Genomic DNA, 22,878 nt, shown 5'->3' with positions numbered 1-22,878 from the left:
AAAAAATGAAAAAAAGAGCAAATTTGGAGCGAAAAGGACCAAAATATGAAGACTTGAACTAGGGGGCCGACAGCAGGTTTTTCCCGAGAGTTCAGAATCAAATATTCCATAAGACCACCAACGGTGCCCCCGAGGCCACCGACGGCGAGATCTGCAGTTATCTCAACAGGGGCATTGAATGTGGACGATTTTTGGAGGGATGCTTAGGCAACTCTTGGGAAAACTCTTCTACAACTTTAAAAGAATATTTTGGCCGAAAATTGTAAGGGAGTTCGAGGAGTTCGAAAGTTCGAACAGCGTACAAGAGCCCCAGTAGTGTGTAGAGAGTTTAATTTAGGGTTAGATTGTTAGGAATTCTTCAAAAGATTGCAAGAGTGGAGGGAAAGTGAGAGATTTCTTCCTTCTTGCCGCTTCGAATAAGAATTCTGTGTGTTGTAAAGAAATGAAGAGATTCAGAGGCATTTCGAGGAGTTTGCTTGGGGAGGAATTAGAGATAAGTGTTATTTACTTGTTGTAGTTTGTATGACTTTGTTTTTATATATAAATTTCGAGTTTTGTTGTGTATTTCCCATGAGTTCTGAGTAGTTTTCTCTGTCTTTCTCCTTGTCTTGAGATTTGTGAAATGGTGATTTGAATTTGTTGAGTCATGAAAATGTTAAAGAAGTTGCAATGATCTTTTCACTTCGATCTTAATTTACTTTCAATCTTGTCAATTGATTTGTTAAAATATGTTGAGCTTTACAATTAAAGTGAAGATTACATCCAAGATTCAGGGAGGTCAAAGTCCTTGGAAGTTGGGTGCAAATAAATATGGAAAAAAAATTATCGGGCGTAGAATTGGATATTTTAGAATGACAGACTAAAATCCTCAATTCGGTCCTATCGTTTGAGTGCTGAAGTGTAGATGTTAGCCCTCAGGCGAGGGGAATGTGGGAGCTCCGAAGTGAGAGCCGGGATCCTCCCAGCTTAGCCGCAGATTCAGTAAACAAGCATAGGATTAGTCAATGTTCTTTATGCCTGGACCAAAGGGTAAATAATAGTTATGCTCCTATTTGACACAATGCAAATTGAATTGATTCACTTTAATTTCTTGACAAGGAGAATGATGTTTTCTTATATATTGAATTTCACATTAGAAACTTTATTATTAGATTTAATTATTTAAGAGTTATTAAAATTACATATTTATTTCGATTGTCTATTTGTGACAGATAAGAAATTTGAATTATATTGTTGTGATTAAGTATTGATTTTCTAAAATCTTAGTTCGTAGCCTCTAATATTACTCCCTTTGGGATCGATATATAGGATTCTATTAGAGTCTTGTATTACTTGAGCGATACGTATACTTGCATTGATAAATGTGACCTTACCATTATTGAATATTTTATATATACATCTTTATCAAATCTATAACCGTTGTCAAGTTTTTGGTGCAGTTGCTGAGGAATTAAATCGTCCAGCAGCAGTATTAAATACTTGTATTTTTAAGCATATATAAAGTCGCTGTCAGTGATCGACAGAAGATCCAAGAAAGTGGCAGTCTGCTCCGTCGTTGCCAGTTTTCTCTTAGCTGTCATGGATTGCTTCTCAAACTTTTGCAATCCTGGTCGAGATCTCAGCCCTTTCCAATGCAATGGCCTACTTCATCTCGACCCAGTCTAACACCATCGATTGAAGATGGGAAGCCTCTCACACCTTCAGGTGGTGAAATCAACCTTATTGTAATGATCGGGTTGCTCAAGTGCCCAGAGAGACTTCGCAGATGCATGGGACCATATCACTTCCACAAAGGCGGACGGGTAGACTTCAGCTGACGGTGGACCGCTATACGAGTCCACCTCCTGGTCGATAGCTCTATACCAGCCATTAGAAGAATTCCACATCTTGGTCCCCTGGCTTTGAGAGGGAAACCAATTAATGGGAGAACCCTTTATTTTTTTCGATTAGATAGAGGGGTGGAGGAGTCAACTCAGCAACCAACTTCTTCCCTTATGTTTTATTTAATATGGGGACACCACCTCCGGATTTGTCTCGGACTCGGCCTGAGTGGCAGATGCAGGTTGATTGGCCTCGCTCTGGCAGATAAGCCAATGGATAAAAGGTTGTGGCAGGGCAAAGCCGACTGTTCTCTTGCCCCTTCCTCGGAAGATTCTTTAGCTCCACTCTCCTTTGGGCGACTGGATGGCTCCCTATGTTCTTGACGACCCACGCTTGAAGGATCTGCATTGAGCAGATATGTATCAAAGTTAGCATGGCCAAATTTCTCCCTGTAATGATTGTTAGTTCATCAATCAAAATTTGTTGGATTACCATTGTGGTTGCATAAATAGAGAAAAGAAAGTCCCTCACAAACTGAGCTGATTACTTTGCCGCGGGCCTCGACCGACATTCTTTCGGTCACCGCAACTTTCTATTCAGGAACTCATTTTGTCTTGGCCTTAGCTTTGGCCTTTTTTCTGGCTGTCCGAGCAGCAACTTCTCTCTCCCGCTTAATATCAATAGAATGGGGAATTGAGAGTAGTTGTTCATTAATATCAGCTCGCTTTACTGGTCAACATGGGCATGTTGTCCCAACTCTCAGAAGATGAGGCAATGGGAAACTTATACTTCCAGTCTTATCTTTTTTTCCAAACCTGAAAATTGGAATCAACTGACTGTCCCAAATTGTACGTATTCGTCTGACTCCACTGAGAAAGAAAACATGTGATCATTCGATCATGGGATTCCCTTTCGCCGGCAGAAAACAACATAGGTCATTATCGCCACGATCAAGTTCGGCTTGATCCGTGCCGAGATGACCTCGTATAAGTTGAAAATCGCCTTAAGCTCTTGGCATAAAGGCACATTCCATATCATAGTTGAACTTTGTAAATCACCAAGTCTTCGCCAAACCTATTAGTCGCCCTCTCATCTGGGTGAGCGGCTCTAAATCTGATGGCCAAGTCGAAGAAGAAGGCCTCCTTCACAAAAGCATCCTCAAACGGAGACAAGATCAACCACTCTGTCGCAGGTACCAAACCAAAAGTCTGGGGAGTTCACTTTAGAGCCATCAGAAGAACGAAAGGAGGAAATTGATCCTGATTTTATATGACAGTTCTATGTATTCGGTTATAATATTAATTTTTCTTTACTTTGCAACGACACCAAAAACTTAACTTCAAAGCAAATAAGAATGCAATTATTTTATTTAATTATGGGATACTATGCAAGTATACATATCGTTATCTATTAATATAGAATTTTTTTATTAAGTCTCGAATATCGAACCCACATGGAGAAATTCAATTTTTTAATAAGTCAGAAGAAATTAGATAACAAATTCAACTTTTGCAAAATATTTTTACTCAAACTATAAATGTTATAATAGGAATGAAAATTTGATTTTTTTGGTAATTTTTTATAATTGAAAATAAAATAAACAACTAACTAAATTTAACTAGATGTTTGTAAAATGAAGGCAATATAAAAAAATATTTTCATAAAATATCTTTTTCCTTATCATGAATGAGTAATAAGTATAGAAATTCTGTTGTGGAAGTATTTTAATTGTGTTGTGCCAAATAGGAGCAATAATATTCCTTAAAGTTACTAGAGATGCTATAAAGAATATTGACTAATTTAAAGTTTGAATAGTCTTGAAGACGGGTTAGGTAGGGAATATACTAGCTCTCACTCTAGAGTTCCCTCTTCTACCTCTACCTGGGGGCTAACATCTCGTATCAAAACCTAAAACTATAAACCAAATTGGGGGCTTTAGTCTGTCACTCTAAAGTCCTCTAATTCTACGCTCTTCAAAATTTATTTCCCTTTTTATTTGCACTCTACCATATGAATTACATTCTCATTCATACAATCTCATGTGATTCTTACCATTAATTTACTCAGACAATAACATCAAGGATCTTACATGTTCTCACAACAAATATTAACTTCTTAATTGGCCAAATCAAGAAGTAAATGAAGTACAAGGTTTAAAATCATCACAACTTATTCCAACATTAAAGATTAATACTTCACACAATTTTCATTCAATACTTAATTATTTATTATTTTAAGGAAAAAATAAAGAAAATTACTCAGAATTCATGGATAAAACACAACCACACTTAAGTTTAAAAGTAGAAATCATGTAAACAAACAAAAAGTCTAAATTAAAATTAAATGTACTTACAAAGATAAAAACTTATCTCAAATCCTCTCCACCAAACTCTTCAAGTTCCTTTGCATCTCTTCTCTTTCTTTCTCTTACAATACTCTTCTACTTACACACTACAACTCCTCTCTTCTTCTCTCTAAAAATTATCCTAATTAATCTATGAGAGAGAGGCGTTGGGGCTAATTGAAACTCTTTATGGGGGCATTGGGGGTGTGTGTGTGTGTGTGAGTTCTTCAATCCAATCCAAGTTTTCTTTTATAATTTTTCAAATGATGTCATGGTGCCTCTTCAAAATGTGTCCACATTCAATGTATCTTCCAAAAGTTGGCTTCTTTCAGAAGCTAATTCAATGTATTTTCGTGTTCATTAACCATATCCCACGTTTTCACCAAGAGTTGCTTCAAACGCCTCTTCAAAAATTCGTCCAAATTCATTGAATCATCAAGTAACTACCTCTGGCGTTTAAGCACGAGATATGTGACACTTAGGTGCGACCTTCTCGGTTTTCCAACGCTAGTTCTGGGTGCTAAGACACCACAATTCTTCTACACACCTTCATTTTTGCTCCAAATTTGATCTTTTTTCATTTTTTTCATTATTTTTCATTCATTTGATTGTACTTGAAAGAAAAACATACAAATACATTCCATTAAAGCGCAATATTCTCAAAAATATGTATAAAAATGTGTACATAACTGCTATATATTTTAGATGTATCAGAAACAAATAGAAAAAAAAATGAACGAAGGGGTGAAAACTGAACGATAGAACTCAAAGAGAAAAGTCAGCAAGCACACAAATGAACCCCTTCGTCCCTATTTTTAGCGAACCAATGAAAGATGAAATGCCGTGTGAGAACATCACATCAACACCAAAATCAAGATAAAAATATAATATTTTATCTCAATAATAAGGTAATTATACTCGGATTTTAATATGATAGCAGATGTTTCACAAACTGGTCCTCGGTCGCTTCATCGAGGACTAAACCCTTCCTAACCAACCCCCTAAATGACATTTGACCATTGAGCTTGAACCGGTTTCCTCGGTCGTCCTCAAAATGAGCCTTATGTACAAAAGCATCTTCAAGGTGCTTTAAAATTTCTCGGTGAAGATTGGTTGTCTCCCCTTGCATATCCGCCAGCACTACACGAAACTCCTCATCTCGCCAATCCAAAGCAATTTCCATCTCATCCAGACATGAGTCAGGGCTCTCGGGGATGTCCGAGTCCCTCAGCCACTTCTTCCCGGATCTTCACAGGATCAACCATGCTGTTGGCCACCTTCTCCTCGCTGCCGATCGACGCTTAGAGTTTTAGAGCCCTCGCCATAGTTGGATTTCTGCTGTCACCAAAAATTGGCAAACCTTCGATCCGAACGTCCTCTTCTACAAGAAACAAAAAATTGATGGGTAAATAATTAAAATCTAAGAAAAAAATAAAGTTGAAAATGCACACCGCATTTCATACAAGGATTCTTAAAAGCAGTTTGGATTTATGTTCGACAAGTCTGCCATGGAAACTATACATCTATTGAGAGGTTTCATGAAGTACAAAGTGTGTAAGGAGGATCTATATATGATTTTTGTTGATTTAAGGTACCAAGATAAATACTTTGGAGAGTTATAGAAAAGAAGTGTGTTGATATAACCTATACTCAAGTCATAAAATATATGTATACTATAGTTGTTAATTGTGTTCAAATAGAATGAGGATTGACCGATTATTTTCCTATTTCAGTTGGATTACATCCCATATCTTTTTTCTTTACTTATGAATATTCTTACTAGACATTTATGGTAGGATGTACCTTGATGTATGCTTTTTGCTGATAATATCTTTCTGGTGGGTAAGACGAGAGAAATAGTTTAGGAAAAATTTGAATTATGGAGATTAACTTTAGAGTTTTAAGGCTTTTTTTTAGTAGATCTAAAATTGAATACATGGAATGTAATGTTAGTAATAGTAGTTTTAGTCATGTGGTTATAACAATGGGTGATTAAGCCATTAAAAGGAGTCTATTATTCAAAGTGATGGTGATATATATGGGGATTTTATTAATAGAATTCAAGTTAGATGGTTGAAATGGAGGAATGCATCGAGCCTATTGTGTGATAGAAAAGTACCTCTTAGACTTGAAGGAAAATATTATAACATGGCGAGACGTGCAATGCTTTATAGTGCAGCATTTTGGCCTATCAAAGAGAAGCATAAAACTAAGTTAAGTGTTGCTGAGATGAGAATGAGATGAGAATGCTTAGTGAGAATGCTTAGTTGGATGAGTGACTTTACGCTTAGAGACAAAATGCGGAATGAATATATCTGTGAAAGGGTTGGTGTTGCTCCAGTGACAAACAAGATTAGAGAGTCGTATTAGATGGTTTGGTCACATTAAACGTCGACCATATGATGATGCTGATCTTGTTAGTGTTTTTAGATTTGATTTTTTTGAAAAAAAGGTAGAGGTAGACCTAAAAAGACTTAGGTATGTTGTAGAAAAAAAAAAGATCTTGATCTATTAAAATTAAATGAAAAAATAACACTCAATAGGACTCATTGGAGAAAAAAGGATGTAGCCGACCATACATAGTGGGAAAAAGGCTTTGTTTTTGTGGTGTGTTGTTCTGTGTTTAAGTCCAGGTCTGTGATTAGAGAAAAAAAATGCAATTTTATTCTAAGAAGGGATGTATTGATTAATTCCTTCATCTACTTTAGTGCATTTTATTTTTCCAAATTTTCTATTTAATCTAAAATTTGTAGCTTTTTCACTCATTATCTGCTTTCAATATGAAACTATCAGTCAACTTTAAATTTGGTTTTAGCTCTCTTACCAGGAAAGCGCTCTCATTTAGAAAAAATTTCTTAATGTTGAGCCTCATTTACTATACAATTAAAAATTCCTGTATTTCATTTTTCATAAATTTCTTGGCTTTATGATTTTTGTGCAGTTGATTTCTATAAAAGTTATCAGAAATAAGCAGACTGGACAGTCCGAGGGTTATGGTTTTGTAGAATTTTGTTCTCGTGCTGCAGCTGAGAAGGTACTGCAAACATTCAATGGCCAACTGATGCCAAATGCAGATCACCCATTTCGGTTAAATTGGTCATCTTTTAGCATGGGTGATAAGCGTTCAGATGCTGCTTCTGATCATTCTATATTTGTGGGAGATTTAGCACCTGATGTTACAGATACCTTGTTGCAAGATACCTTTTCTAGCAAATATCCATCAGTAAAAAGTGCCAAAGTTGTTATTGATGCAAGCACTGGACGCTCTAAAGGCTATGGATTTGTGAGATTTGGGGATGATAGTGAGAAAACTAATGCCATGACTGAAATGAATGGTGTATATTGCTCCAGTAGACCCATGCGCATTGGTTTTGCAACTCCAAGAAAATCAAGTAAGCTATACTTTTTAACTTGGGCTAAGATGTTCCGTTTTTTTCTCTTGTTGATTAAGATTTTTTTTTTGATCACTTATAGAATTACTTTTTTTTTCACAGGTAATGTAATTTGACTAAAAAATAATTTTAATAGTTATGTGCATTTTAAGCGGTTAGTTGTTGCTATGATTGTGCTTGAAACGTTGTGCATGTTTATTTTCGCTTGTTTGTGTGCGAGCACATGCACATTGATGAGGGAAATGGAATTTTATTCAACCTATTTGAATTTGAGAAAATTCATAAATAAATAGCAACATTTTTATTTGATCTTCCATGTAAGCAATTGCTAAGAAATAAATAGCATATAGTTTAGGATGCTTTAGTGATTTTGGAAAATCAAAGTCATTTACCTTATTTCAAATATAATGTTAAATAAAATTCCATGCATTTTTAGTAATAATTTTCACACAATCTCAATTATGAAGTCATACTATCTTTGTTTTCCATTAATGAACATCATGAATGAATTATTGAAGACCAAAAAGTTTTGTTTTAATTTTAGGAGGTCAAGTATGAAAACTTATTAAGAGGAAAATTGGTAAGAAAAATGACCCCACATATATTTGTTTTAAAACAATTCATTTCATGCAAAATCCAATTAATAAATTATTTTTCTTCATCTTTGTTTGCATAAAGAAAGTAGTTGGATGCTATAATTTATAAAATTTTTCATGACAACTTCTTTCTTACGTCGAGCTCACTAACTTAATGCTTTTAACGAACAATCTAAATTTTTTTTTTTGGGTAGATAGATAAAAATGCCTTTCTTATTGTAGGTGATTGGTTTCCTCCCATTTTTGTTTTCGAGATTGCATTAATCGTCAAAATCAAGATAGTTTTGATTGTGATCTGCTGCATAAGAAATATATGTTGATCTAGTTTCATAATTTTATGTCATCTTTTTTAATGATTCATCAATAAAAGGAAGTGTTTGCTCCATGGTGTTATTACGGCTCAAGTTGAACCAAACCAAGAATATAAATTGAGATTTTGTTCTAGGTTGGAGTCGAACGTGCGCTGCTATGAAACGATGCGATAGAACGTAACACGTGAACTTTGTCACATGCTCTCGCTTTGCACGCAAACAATGTGTGTGGAAAACAACTAGCTTTGTTTTTTATATCACTGTTGACAGCAATGCATGGAATATTGACAATTTAATGGTGAAAAGGTCAAGAGGGAGAATAACCTTTCTTCTCTTAGGAGGAGAAAAGTCCTGAGTTTATCGATTATGTTATTTTGTAAATCGGCAAGGCTCTGCCATTTAGCTTGCTTCTGGTCCTAATGCACATTGCTTACATTGGTGTACCAAAGCCAACATTTGTCATTTAACTGCTCCAACTATTCTTCTAGGATACAAATTAACTGAAAATTGATACTGAAGTTAGTAGAAAATATGGATCAATGAGTTGTTCTAAAATAATTCATTTTAAGCTGAAAGTTTATTTATTTAACCACATTCTACTTCCAGATACAAGTATAGCACAATGTAGTGAAGAAATTCTCTGTACAACACAATGTCATGGTTATATCACATTGTAAACAAAATAATCTGCTTGGCAAGTGTATGAGCACATCCAATGCATAAAAAATGTATTACCATGATACAACACATGAAAATATGTGTTTGCTATCATACCACCATGCATATTGTGTTTTAGGACATTATGATAGATTATGCTTATGATTGTGTATAAACATTTAGTACCATAGGTGTTATGATGTGCATGCATGTGTGCGCATCTGAGAAAAGCATGAGTGTAAAAGCATGCGTTGAGTGGCTCATAAAATAAGCTTTATATGTGATAATATAGGATTTACATCCAAGCATAACCTTGTCTAAATATGAACAATTTAGTGTGTGCATGTCTCGAAAATGTGTTTATGTTCGTTGACCTAGAGTCTTGATGTAAGCCTAGTCCTAGCAAGTTACCTTAGATTTTACCTAAATGCACCCTTGGTAACTAGGTTATGTTACCCTAAGGTGTCCATGGATAGGATTTAATAAATTAAAATATTATAAAATCTCATTTTAACTTTAGTAATTTAAATTTGACTTAGATAATTTATATCCAAATTATTTATTCTTTAAAACATATTATGAAATTTTTGTTAAATTTCTTACTTTTGTATCCTATATAATCCCTTTTATATAAATTAAATAAAATCATAAGTTAAATAATAAATCATTTATGATATTTTCTGTAAGTCATAAATTTTTTTGTCTTTGAATTGATCAAAATAAATTTTAAAATAAACTAAAGTTATTATAATTGAAAACATAGGAAAATATCGAGTAATATTAACTTAAAAAAATTTATCATGAATTATCATAATTGTTATAATTTAAAATCTCATAAAATTATAAGAAATAGTTAATAAAGCTTTAAAATGTAAATTTAAACATAAAAATGATAATTTAAAATTAAAATTAAAAATAAATTTTTATTTAAATTATTTTTTCAATATAAACCATATTTTTTATGGTTCAAGTGAATTTATTACAAATTTTCAAAGTCTATATTGGGTTTTTAATTAATCTTTGATAATTTAAATCCTAAACCTTGAGATTTTCTAATGGAAAATCACTAGAGGGATGATCAGAGCTCCTGATTTGTTTTAAAATCCAAATTAATCATTGCAGACCGCATGATGATGATTAACAATGATCTCTCATCAGCTATGTTATATTGCGAATTATGAAGACTTAGCCAAGGCTGAACTCTTACTAGTATTGGGAATTCAGTATGTGCATCTCTAGTTGTGTAGTCATGCTATACTAAGTCCTTAGCTTATTAGATTTTAGGTTTTCCTAATGGATTAGCTAAGATCCAAGATTTTCATGATAAATTTTTGGATATACGCACATATGTAAATATATACAGGTACATATATATGGATCTAATTTTTTGTATTTCTTTAGGGGCGATTACGTAAATATTGTTATTTAAAAATCAATCACCCTCTTTCATCCATTTCTCAATTTATCACTCAAATATCAAGGCCATGATAAAACCCCAACTCATATTTTTCATTTTTATTTTTATCAAATTCACATGGTTTGATCGTGGCATGCGTAAATGCATCAGTTTCATAGTTTAAAAAATTACCTAGGTGCTTGATTTGTAAATAGCAATGTTTCATGTTCTCTGTATGTAATTATCCCATTTATTTATGCCACAACATGCAGAGGCTTATAATATGTAAAACTTGCAGCAGAAATTTAATGAAATCTTACCTTTCAATGGTTTACATTAATTGTTCGCTACATTATTATTATTATTATTATTGATGATTGCTTTTCAATAGTAATGTGTTGTCTTCTTTTCCAAGTATGGTTGCTTTTATTTGCTCAGTTTGAATCTTAGCTTGCATGGTTTACTTTAATTGTTTCCTTGCTACATTATTATTTTTATTTTTTATTTCCTTTCAATAATAACAATGATAACACATTGCCTTCTTTACCAGTTATGGTGATTTTCCTTTGCTCAACTTGTTCATACTCTATTTTCTTTTAATGGTGAGAAAGTAAAAGGAGAGAAAAAGGTAGGATAATAGTTTCTGATTCTTTTGTATTCCTTAGTTTTAGTTGTTACTCTCTATTGCTCCTATATACCTTGCAGCCCCCATGCTTTAAGACATCAACTTTCCTGAATTATAACACATCATTAAGGCTCATCCACTTTGTCTGCCTGACTTATTGTAGAAGCTATCAAGATTCATGGGAGCAACAAACCACATATGGAATATTTGATCCCAGTTGAACCATTAAATCCTTACTAGTTTAAAGAGGTTTAAGCCAAATATACTAACTGATGGAGTACCATTAATCACTAAATTATTACAGATATTTGTAAAATATTGTTTTGGATAATTTTATAGTCAATTTCTAGTCAAACCAAAGTTTCATGAAAACAACCAGCAAGCCCTGTTTTGTATTCTGTTTTGGCTAAATTTAATGCTATTTTTGCTCACATGCTAAAGAGTATTTTCAGGTTTGTGATTCAATTTTGCTGGATATTGGTCCATTGGTTTGACTATTGTGTAAATGAGTTCATTCCCTTTTATTGAATTAAACTTCAAACTGTCCTTGTTAATCTTGGGTGCAGCTAAAATTTTTCTTTGCTTGAAAAGTTAAATTTCAGATTCTATTACATTAAGCTTTTTTGCTAAGCACGCATATCTGCAAACTAACTTTGCTGTAGGATCTGCAATTACCAGTAATCGTTACTGATATGTTGCTTTTATTTGACTTTTCCATATACTCAATTATTGTAGCTACGTTTGAATGGAACTAAAAGTAAGATCAATTCGTACTGCAAAAATTTTACCTTTTTAGTTGATCTTCTGTTAAATATCCTGCACTTTCTTTTTTCTTTCTTTCTTTTTTCTTATATTGCTTTCTCAGTTTTTCCATTTCATTGAGTTGATGCGAACCTGCCCCAGTACACAATGAATCTTAAATTTCCTTTACTAGCATTTATATAATAAAACTCAGGATGAATAACAATGCTATTTGAACTTTAAACTGTTCATTTTTGTTTGATTTGGGTTGAAAATCAATCAGTTAGATTGTACTAGTTCAAACGAATTAACATTTTTATTTTACTTGAATCCTTGGAGTGCACTGTTCCAAAATGATAGAATGCCGATTTCTCTATTGAACCTGTTTTTTTATCTATTGTTTAAATATATAAATTTCTGGCTCTCACACTTTTCTTGTGTTTATAACATCTTTGCACTCTCCATGACGAAGCAAAATATTTCTCTTCTTTGGCCAAATAAACAAAATTTAATCACAACATTCTTCGAAAGTGGAACTCTTAAAGTTTAACAAAAAGAAAAGAGGCGTGATATACAACATTCCTAAATAGCATATAACTATTTAATAATGGATATAGTTTTTTCCCCCCTTTATAATTTCAATTTCAATGTCACTAGGTGGTTTTGGTTCCAACGTTTCATCTGCCCAAGTTTCTCAATCTGATGGAGATTCAACAAATACAACGGTACTATTTTTTTTCTCCGAGTGTTTTCTATTTGACTCGTATGTAAAAAGAACAGTGTTGGAGATTTATTTCTGTTCTAGGTATTTGTTGGAGGGCTAGACCCTTGTGTCAGTGAAGATGAATTGAGGGAGAATTTTTCTCAGTATGGAGATATTGCTTCAGTAAAAATTCCAGTTGGAAAACAATGTGGTTTTGTGCAATTTGTGCATAGGTACATAGTCTTTAAAATATTTATCCAAATCTGATTTTGAAGAAGCTGAACAGGTACGTTTGTTTATCATGTTTTTCTCAATTTTATGTAAATGGATTTCTTCTGGATTTTTTGTCAGGAATAATGCTGAGGAAGCACTGCAGTCTTTAAATGGAACTCTTATTGGAAAGCAGGCGGTACGCTTATCCTGGGGTCGCAACACAGCAAATAAGCAGGTAGCGAAACCTCTAAATCATGTTCAAATTTTCAAATATCATATCTATTCTCTTTTTGTTCCCTTACATCTGTCATTTTGTTATTCCTAGCAATTATTGATATGATAGTAGGGATGTGCATTTGGTCGGTTTGGATGATTTGATTTGCGAATTAGTTAAATCAGTTGATTTTGGTTGTTAATCGTGGAAAAATTAACACTCTAAACTAGTTTTCAAACTATACTAAACCAAAAGTAACTTTAGTTTGATTAATCTGGTTTGGTTCAGGAAGAACTATAATGTAATTAATTTTAACAGTGAACCTAATTATCTTAGCTCAAATAATATATCTTAAGAATATTAGGTAGCAATTTTTATTAAAATTTATAACATGTGGAATAATTATTATCTATGTTGACTTTTATTTCAACTATTTGCATGTTTTTAATGATTTAATATATAAAAAAAAATAATGTAATTTGATTTTTTATTTAGTCTGATTTGCAAGAATAGACCAAACTGACAATAAAAAAAAATCAAGAGATTCAAAATTACAATCAATAACCAATATCCAAATAAATTAAATAAGATCAATTTGATTTGATTTATGGGTTTTAGCGGAATCATGCATACCCCTATATAATTTTGATGTTTGAATTTATAGAAGCTTTTTGGACTGAAAATTTTCGTTTTTGTTTTCATTTTAGGGGATTTTAAGCACCATTTCATATCATGTTACTGGTTCAACTATTCGTTTGATGGAGGCGCCTTATAGCCATGGATTGGTTTCATGCCAATGCCTATTGCACTGTGAACTCAAGGGCACATAACTCACAGTTCGAGAAGGGTTATATACTATTGATAAGGATTGCTGGCGCAAACACCACACAGAGGTCAAGAACCTAGAACATGTAGTCGGCAGAGAGAGCATAAATGCAAAAAATTTTAGGGCCATGGTCAAGTTCTAAGCCAAAGCCCATTGCACTTTGAATCTGAGGACACAACCCCATCTAAGAGTTAGATGTTGTTGATAGGTATTGTTTGCTTAAGTGCCTACAAAGCTCGAGAACCTAGAGCTTGGCAAAAAGGAACTATAGTGGGCTGTGGATTGCCTTTTCTAACTAACGTTTAATAGCATTCCATTTTTCCAACTTCTATAGTGATAAATGATTGACATATTCCATGATTGTGATTGGTTAACAATTACAAATCACTCAACCAGTAAGCTACTCAAACTCATAGGTGGTTGGATACAAAGCATAAAGAACACTTATGCCATCCCGATTGCTTTGAAAAGGGCAGCCCACTCAACATATGCCCACATGGTCAATATTTCCTAATGTAGCCTTAATGGTTAGTGAATTAGCATGCTTCTTGATATTCCATCTAGTGGGAGTTAAGTTAGAGGATTCATGAGCCAATGCAATTAATGAAATTTTTTATATAATTAAATCATAAGCTCTCTATAAATTCTCCATATTATACCACAGGGGGAGACGTTTTACCTCCCTATAGATCTTGGCCACCTTCACGGATATTTTACATAAAAACCCTAATTTAAAGAGCCTTAAACTTTATTTCTAACCTAGGACTTAGTAAATTGAAATAGAAGGGCTTCATGCCTAGGGATTCAGTTTTGGTGTACCTCTCTTTCTTTTCTTTTCACTCTCCATCTCCTTTCTTGTCTTGTATTCTCAGTAACTCTTCTCAGTGTAGTGTGATTTAATTTTTTATATAATTAAATCATAAGCTCTCTATAAATTCTCCATATTATACCACAGGGGGAGACGTTTTACCTCCCTATAGATCTTGGCCACCTTCAAGGATATTTTACATAAAAACCCTAATTTAAAGAGCCTTAAACTTTATTTCTAACCTAGGACTTAGTAAATTGAAATAGAAGGGCTTCATGCCTAGGGATTCAGTTTTTGTGTACCTCTCTTTCTTTTCTTTTCACTCTCCATCTCATTTCTTGTCTTGTATTCTCAGTAACTCTTCTCAGTACAATGTGATCAAAATTTATTTTCAACAATAAGTTTCTTTTATAATTCTCAAATGTCTTATCTTTGATGTTGACATTTGATGCTTTTGCCATCCCGATTGCTTTGAAAAGGGCAGCCCACTCAACATATGCCCACATGGTCAATATTTCCTAATGTAGCCTTAATGGTTAGTGAATTAGCATGCTTCTTGATATTCCATCTAGTGGGAGTTAAGTTAGAGGATTCATGAGCCAATGCAATTAATGAAATTTTTTATATAATTAAATCATAAGCTCTCTATAAATTCTCCATATTATACCACAGGGGGAGACGTTTTACCTCCCTATAGATCTTGGCCACCTTCACGGATATTTTACATAAAAACCCTAATTTAAAGAGCCTTAAACTTTATTTCTAACCTAGGACTTAGTAAATTGAAATAGAAGGGCTTCATGCCTAGGGATTCAGTTTTGGTGTACCTCTCTTTCTTTTCTTTTCACTCTCCATCTCCTTTCTTGTCTTGTATTCTCAGTAACTCTTCTCAGTGTAGTGTGATTTAATTTTTTATATAATTAAATCATAAGCTCTCTATAAATTCTCCATATTATACCACAGGGGGAGACGTTTTACCTCCCTATAGATCTTGGCCACCTTCAAGGATATTTTACATAAAAACCCTAATTTAAAGAGCCTTAAACTTTATTTCTAACCTAGGACTTAGTAAATTGAAATAGAAGGGCTTCATGCCTAGGGATTCAGTTTTTGTGTACCTCTCTTTCTTTTCTTTTCACTCTCCATCTTCTTTCTTGTCTTGTATTCTCAGTAACTCTTCTCAGTACAGTGTGATCAAAATTTATTTTCAACAATAAGTTTATTTTATAATTCTCAAATGTCTTATCTTTGATGTTGACATTTGATGCCCTTGGAGGTATGGTCGCCAAAAGGTAGATGCCAAGCATAGATCATGTCAAGATATTTAATGATGCTTAAGGAAATCTCACTAGAGATGAAATGGTATGGAAATAGTTAATGGCCCAAACCACATCCTTTCTGGCCTCAGTAATGTCCTTAGAACTAGAACACACTTATTGATGTAGTCACTATAAGAATCTTTATAATTATCTTTTAGATATATCCAATAATCATTTATTATGAGAGCTCCATTAATATTCTCTTTTACAAGGGTTCCGATAGCCTTAGACTGTTTAGAGGAACACTTTTTATGGGCTCTTAGGAAAATCCTAAGGACCTTAAGGAATAATAACTTTGTTTTTTTTTTGATTTGATGGTCAATGATATGAGTCTCAAGCAATCATCTTGATAGTCTTGTGGTCCCCATCAACTACCAAAATAATATTTAGGCATCCCCTACTTTATAGATAATACCATGCTCTTTATCTATCACCTTTTAGTGAAGTTCCTAGACGGTTTGAGAGTAACCATAGCCAAAGTGAACCTAATGTAGATGTAGAGATGATATATGAATTCAATAAAGTTACTTTGGGGCCTTGATCCTTCTAGCAATCCCAATTGTAGCGATGGCCGTCAAGCAAAGATGCCATTGGTGGATATATTGATCACAAGCGACTGGCTGAATGCCCACCTCAATGGAATACCTATTAACTAGAGGAGACATTAATATTGAGAGAAGGCGCTAGATCAATGCAAAGTAGACAAGCTATTCATGTAGGATTCATCCAAATTTGAGTATATGAAATGGGTCTCCCTTATGGTGATGATGAAGAGAGCAATTGAGAAGTGGTACATGTGTATCGACTTCATATATCTATCTTACCTCAATAATTCCAACACATTATACATATTTGATTCACTAATGTACTTGTTAGCAGATGGCACACCCTCTATGATACATTTTTAAGTTATAACCTAATCAAGAGCACCCGCAATGATGAGGAAATGATTGTTTTCACAACATTTGAAGGGATGCATTGATGTATATTCATTCACTTCAGATTAATGATCATGAAGGCTACCTAGTAAATGTAGAAAACATTTTCGAGCTCCAAAGGAGGAACACATGTTAATTAAGGAATAATCTAGAAAATGTATGTTGAGCCAATCCTTAATTGGATCACAAGTGAATTATCTTGTGATGGAAAAGCTACCCATTATTTTTTGTCACTTTGTGTAGTATGTATAGCCCTTGCTTCCAATTTTATTTGGTTCAAATAGTAATTTGCCGACCCATGAAGAAAATTTTGCTTAAAATTTAGAATTCTAGGATGTTAACGAAATTGTTTGTAGAACTTAAGGATTTCTAACTCCAAAATGTTTTAAGTATGATATGGAAAGATTAAGACCTGGATGAGTCCATTGCAACTTCATGTTGGAGTTAGATAGTAAAGCAAGATCAGAGGAGATTATTTTGGATGCTAGAAGATAATCAGAAGTTAAGATTAGCATCATCATTGTGATGTTGTGAAGCCCAAGGGGAATTTGTTGAGCTATGCATCAAGATTTTGTTTTTATTACTATCAACTAAGTACAAACGATGTTGGAGAGGCTAAGGATTGGATTACGTTTTGAGGTCAAGAAGTTAAATTTGCTCAACAAATCATAATTAACTATGTACCACATATTGGGGAATTATGTGATTAAGAAGTAAATTCTGATTTGGTTCCAAGCCAAAGTAAAATTCAAGATCTTATATTTCAAGAAGTTCTGAGTGGAACACGTGCTGAAGGGAGGTAAATTGGTTAATCGACCTCTTGACTTAGTAGGAGAGTTGTTGGTTCCTTTGATAAAGAAGTCATATACCATGGAGATTTTCTAATGCAAAAGTTTAATGTTGACGATCTTCAAACCCTTGAAGAGCAAGGCTTTGTTTAACATGATGGAGGCTCAAATCTTATGTTAGTTGCCGGATGCTATGTTGTTTAAGGCTCCCTTTATAAGAAATTATTCTTCCATGAGAACTTGAAATGACTTGGGCTTACCAATATGATGAGCTCAGGGAGATACATTAAAGGGAACATCATAGCTATCCATAAGGCTATTATATGCCCATGATGATGAAATATATCAATTAGTTTACTAAGAAGTATATGAGTTACTTCTACCATAGGCCCATCTAACACTTACTAATCAAATGGTTATACATGATCGCTGGTTTATGGAAATTTACATAATTGGGGGTGGATTTTGTTGGATCTCTTTTAAAGGTTGTTGATTCTAATTCATACCTTATTATTTTGCGGGCTACTTCATTAATTAGATCAAAGTAAAGCCCCCCGCAAAAACAATGACCTCATCAAGCATAAGACCTTTCGTGATCTGATTTTTTAGCTTGTTTGACTTCCATGTTTTGATAACATAACTTACAGTGGACTTCAGTCTAAGAACAAGGAGATGAATGGATTTTATGTCAATGATGAGCCATCTAAAATAAACAAGCATTAATAAGCCACCCACATACCAAGTGATAAGTTCATGTTGAAAACAAAGCAAGTCTAAACACCTTGAGAAGAAACATAAAAGCAAGAAAGATTAGTGGATAGATGAGCTATTAGAATCTTATGGGCGCTCAACACTACTCTGTCATCAGTTACACGAGACATGCCATTTGCTCTAGCTTTCGAAATTGAAGCTTCATTTTTCCTTGGTGTATGCTTTTTGCTGAATGATATCCTTCTTGTAGCTGATGATATCCTTCTTGTAGATAAGATGAGAGAAAAAACCCAAGAAAAACTTGAATTATGGAGGTCTAAATTGGAGTATAAATACCTTTATTTGAGCAGAACTAAAACTGAATACATGGAATGTTATTTTAGTAGTAATAGCTCTAGTGACAAAAGTGTAACTTGGGTGATCAAATTATTAAAAGGTATGAACGATATTGATATCTTGGGTCTGTTGTTCAAAGCGACGGTGATATAGATGGAGATATTAATAGTAGAATTCAAGTTGGTTGGTTGAAGTGGAGGAATGCTTCTGGCCTTTTGTGTGATAGAAAAGTACTGCTTAGACTGAAAGAAAAATTTTATAAGACGGTGGTGAAACCTGCAATGCTCTATGTAGCTGAATTTTGGCCTTTAAAAGAGAAGCATAATACTAAGTTAAGTGTTGACAAGATGAGAATGATTAGGTGGATGAGTGGCTTTACACTTAGAGACAAAGTGAGAAATGGATATATCTGTGATAGGGTTGGTGTAGCTCATGTGATGGACAAAATTAGAGAAAGTCGTCTTAGATGGTTTGGTCACATTAAACGTCGACCATCTGCTGATCCGATTAGGAGAGTAGATGTTTTAGATTTGACTTACGTTAAGAAAGACAGAGGTAGACCTATGAAGACTTGGGCTTATTGTATAAAAAATGATTTTAATTTATTAGAACTAAATGAAAATATGACACTAAATAGGACGCAATGGAGAAAAAGGATTCATGTAGCCGACCCCACATAGTGGGATTAAGGCTTTGTTGTTGTAATCGAGCTATCTTAGAACATAGATCATCTAGAAGAAATTAGGATTAGTGTCCTTAGAGGGGTTGAGAACATAAAGGCATGGTCTTTTTGTTTTACAACTTTGGAGTTCGGCCAAAGTAGTTAAATTTTAGGGATCCAATTTTGAGGATGCTTCACATCAATGAGCTCGAGTTCGAACACTTACAACCACAGAGTCAACGATCCCTAACATAGCTGCAATGGTTCATGGGCAAGCATGCCTTCTGGTTTCCATCAGCATGGAGATGACAATAAGAGTGGAGCAGTATAGACCCTTCTCATGAGCCCTTGTGATCAAATGGGATTTTCTCTTTTTTAGAGCTCTAAATTTTCTATAAATACTTCATGGAAAAATTAGGAATTCTTTGCCTTGATGTAAACACTAGTCCTCTTGTAGATTGATAATGAAAATAAATACTTATTAAAATTGCCTCGTGCTCTGTTTGCAACTAGGGAACTAAATAAATATAAGCGAAAATGTTTTAAACTCTGTGTTTATTCTTCACTACCCATTTTTCTACCCATTTTTCTTCTTTTATCACCTTTTTTTTTTTCTGAATTTGTCTTATGGATATACTATGATAAGAATATCTTCTTTGCTAAGCTTCATTCAAAATTCAATGCACTATTTTTTCTGTTATGTAAAAAAACTATTTATATTTTATCATAGATTTATACTTCTTACATAATACCCAATGCACTTGAAGCTCTAACTTTTTTTGTTTTTTATGTTTTCCAGACACGAGCTGATCGTAGTAGTACATGGAATGGTTTATATTATGGCCCTCAAATTTACTGTGGCTACGGGCTTCCCATTCCTCATAATCCAATGATGTATTTTGCACCATATGAATCCTATCCAATTTTTGAGAATCAACAACAGGTGAGCTAAAGGATGCCATCTACAGTACATGATCGAGTCCAAACAGGGACACACACTACTGACTTTTAGTTAAGAATAGTAAAGCAGCAATATAGGATGGGAAAATCCCATTGCAATCAACTTAGACTCAGTTATGTGGTTGGTTACTTGCCTATAGATAAATTGATTGATCATCTAAAGTTTGGAACTGTACAAGTCTCTTAAATGTTGTCATTTTTATGCATTCATTTACTTCTTTAACTTAATAACTTATCTTAAAATTCTGTAAAAATAGTCATTTTCTAGTTTTGATGGTAATGCTTCTGTTAATAGAAATTTGATGGATGAAAGTTAAAGAATGTCTGAGTGCACCTGAAGCATTGCAATATGGATAAACCATGGTTGTATTAATGAGAGTAATTATTAATTCTATGGCTACAATCTTCTAAATTAATGCCAATCTACTATGGGGAATGCCAATTTTTTATATGATCATTTCCACTTCATGAGTACTAATTGCTGCATCTCTTCTTGTACACCCCCTTCAAAAAATAAAATAAAATCATTCTAATTGAGCTTCGAGAAGAATTTTACTGCTCTGTTTTAATTCCCTTTTCTTACATCTTAAGCTATCATATGGACCCAACATTAGAGAGTTCTCTCCGTGGAAGGCTAACCAAAAAGCATCTTGCATTGGTACAGATTCTCTTATTATGGGTGGTAAGATATCTCTTGCCTTGTCAGGTGTCCCTTTCTCAATATCTTAGGCATAATGATATGATGAGCATATGGAGATTTATTAGGAAGAGTGTAATAGCTACTTTGCAAGGCTATTAGTAGCCCATGATGAAGAAAAACATAAACTAGTTTGCTGAGAATACGGGTTGCTTATGCTATGGAACCTACTAGTATTTACTAATCAAATGATTATACATGGTTTTTGGCATTATGAGGGATGGATTTTGTTGGGCTTCAACTAATAGCCCTTGAGTTTAAAGTCTACCTTCTTATTTTCTTGTGCTATTTTGTTAATTGGATCCAAGTCAAACGTCTCGCAAATGCAATGATCTCATCAAGTATTGACTCATTGTGGTCTAAATTGAAATGTAACTTTACATATTCTCTTAAAGTGGTGAACTTTTCTCTCTAAATTTTCCTATTAAGATCATGATATGGATTTAATCGGAAGGCTTTGATTTCTTTTTTTTTTAGAAGCGTTTTATCACACATAAATGGTTATTAAATATTAGGCTTTTGCTGAAGGAATTCTCTTCTATCCCCTTATGGATTAAGTTCTTAGATCTTTCTCACTTTTGTTGGAATTCTATTGGAAGTTTTAAATTTTCTAGTAAAATTGATACTCCTTTGACTCTGATGATCTCTCTAAAAATAAATTTCGTCTTACATTTGCTATAGTTTGTGTTCTTGTTGCTAATGATTTTATTCTGTCTAATGAAATCAATATCACACAATGGGTAAGAGTTTGCCTCAAGTTTTCATACAACTAAAAATTGATGCCAAGCTTAGGTTGTGACTTCATCACATATGCCCTTCCAGTCACATTAATGTTTAACCTCTCTTCTCTCTCATGGTTATAGTAGAAGATGCTCCTCTCAGCCTGCATTGTTGCTCTCTTATCTTAAATCTTACTTCCATACCATTTCCATTGTTCTTTTCCCCCACTACTTTGATATCACAAACCTTTAAAAATAAACTTTTGCCTCCTATTTACCACATAGGATGACTCGTCTTTCATCTCTAACCCAAATCTCCCGATAACCTCTCTTCTAGCCTTAACCATGCCTCTCCTAGATCCATCATCTCAAGATCTTCGGACACACCTTACAACAACAATATATCCCTAATAAAGTTCAATGACCCCCTCCAAAAAAAAATTAAAAAAAAAGTGCCAAATATGCTCTACCAAAATTTATCCTTATGGAAAATACATGGCTTTCATAGCAGTTTCATTGTTAATGACTTTGATCTTCTTTAAAACTTTTTTTTTTGTATTCATGGAGCGAGAGTTTAAAATGTTCTTCCTTTTTACTTCTCCATCTCGTCTTAGCATTTATTTCCTTGAGAAATGGCTATGTAACAATTTCTCAATGAGCAATTATTGTAGAATCTGGATCAAGAGCTTAAGGCTATCCTTTATCCATCAAGGAATTGAAAATAGGTCATTCATGACACTATTTTTAGTAAGCCTTCCACTTAATTTTCGCTCTCTATTATTTATTATGTTGATTCCCTACTTGAGAAAATAGAGCTTTAGACCCCCATTATTCGGCTTTGTCCCTTGCAATTATGGGGCTCGAATTATTATTGATGACTTTAGCTGATATAAAATTTTATAAGAAACGACTAATAATATTGTCATCTCTTTTATGAAAGAAATATCTTTAATGATTGCATTTTTGAGGATGAGAACTTCCCTATTCACTCTATGTTATTAGGGTTTTGATTAATCAAGCTTGGGTAAACATTTTCCTATTTTGTGTTCGCTTTTCTCTACTTGAACCATTCACCACTTACCATTGCTACCATGCCCCCCCC

The 22,878-nt window shown here is 33.7% G+C and overlaps 1 protein-coding gene across 1 annotated transcript in view; it reads left to right on the top strand.

Annotated features, from left to right (window-relative positions):
- LOC110026640 (polyadenylate-binding protein RBP47-like) overlaps positions 1 to 20,441 on the top strand; it is a 43,029-nt gene extending 22,588 nt beyond the window's left edge. Inside the window, exons 2-6 of the mRNA XM_020727653.1 lie at positions 7,107 to 7,557; positions 12,541 to 12,608; positions 12,689 to 12,819; positions 12,938 to 13,034; positions 20,200 to 20,441. Coding sequence (XP_020583312.1) covers positions 7,107 to 7,557; positions 12,541 to 12,608; positions 12,689 to 12,819; positions 12,938 to 13,034; positions 20,200 to 20,352 — 900 coding nt within the window. The 3' untranslated portion in view covers positions 20,353 to 20,441. The remainder of the gene's footprint in view (positions 1 to 7,106; positions 7,558 to 12,540; positions 12,609 to 12,688; positions 12,820 to 12,937; positions 13,035 to 20,199) is intronic.
- The last annotated feature ends 2,437 nt before the right edge of the window (positions 20,442 to 22,878 follow it).

This window comes from Phalaenopsis equestris, unplaced genomic scaffold, assembly GCF_001263595.1.
Source record: "Phalaenopsis equestris unplaced genomic scaffold, ASM126359v1 Scaffold000390, whole genome shotgun sequence".
NCBI classification, from domain to species: Eukaryota; Viridiplantae; Streptophyta; class Magnoliopsida; order Asparagales; family Orchidaceae; genus Phalaenopsis; species Phalaenopsis equestris.
Note: the sequence above shows the minus strand (reverse complement) of the source record. Positions and strands in the feature narration are given on the sequence as shown.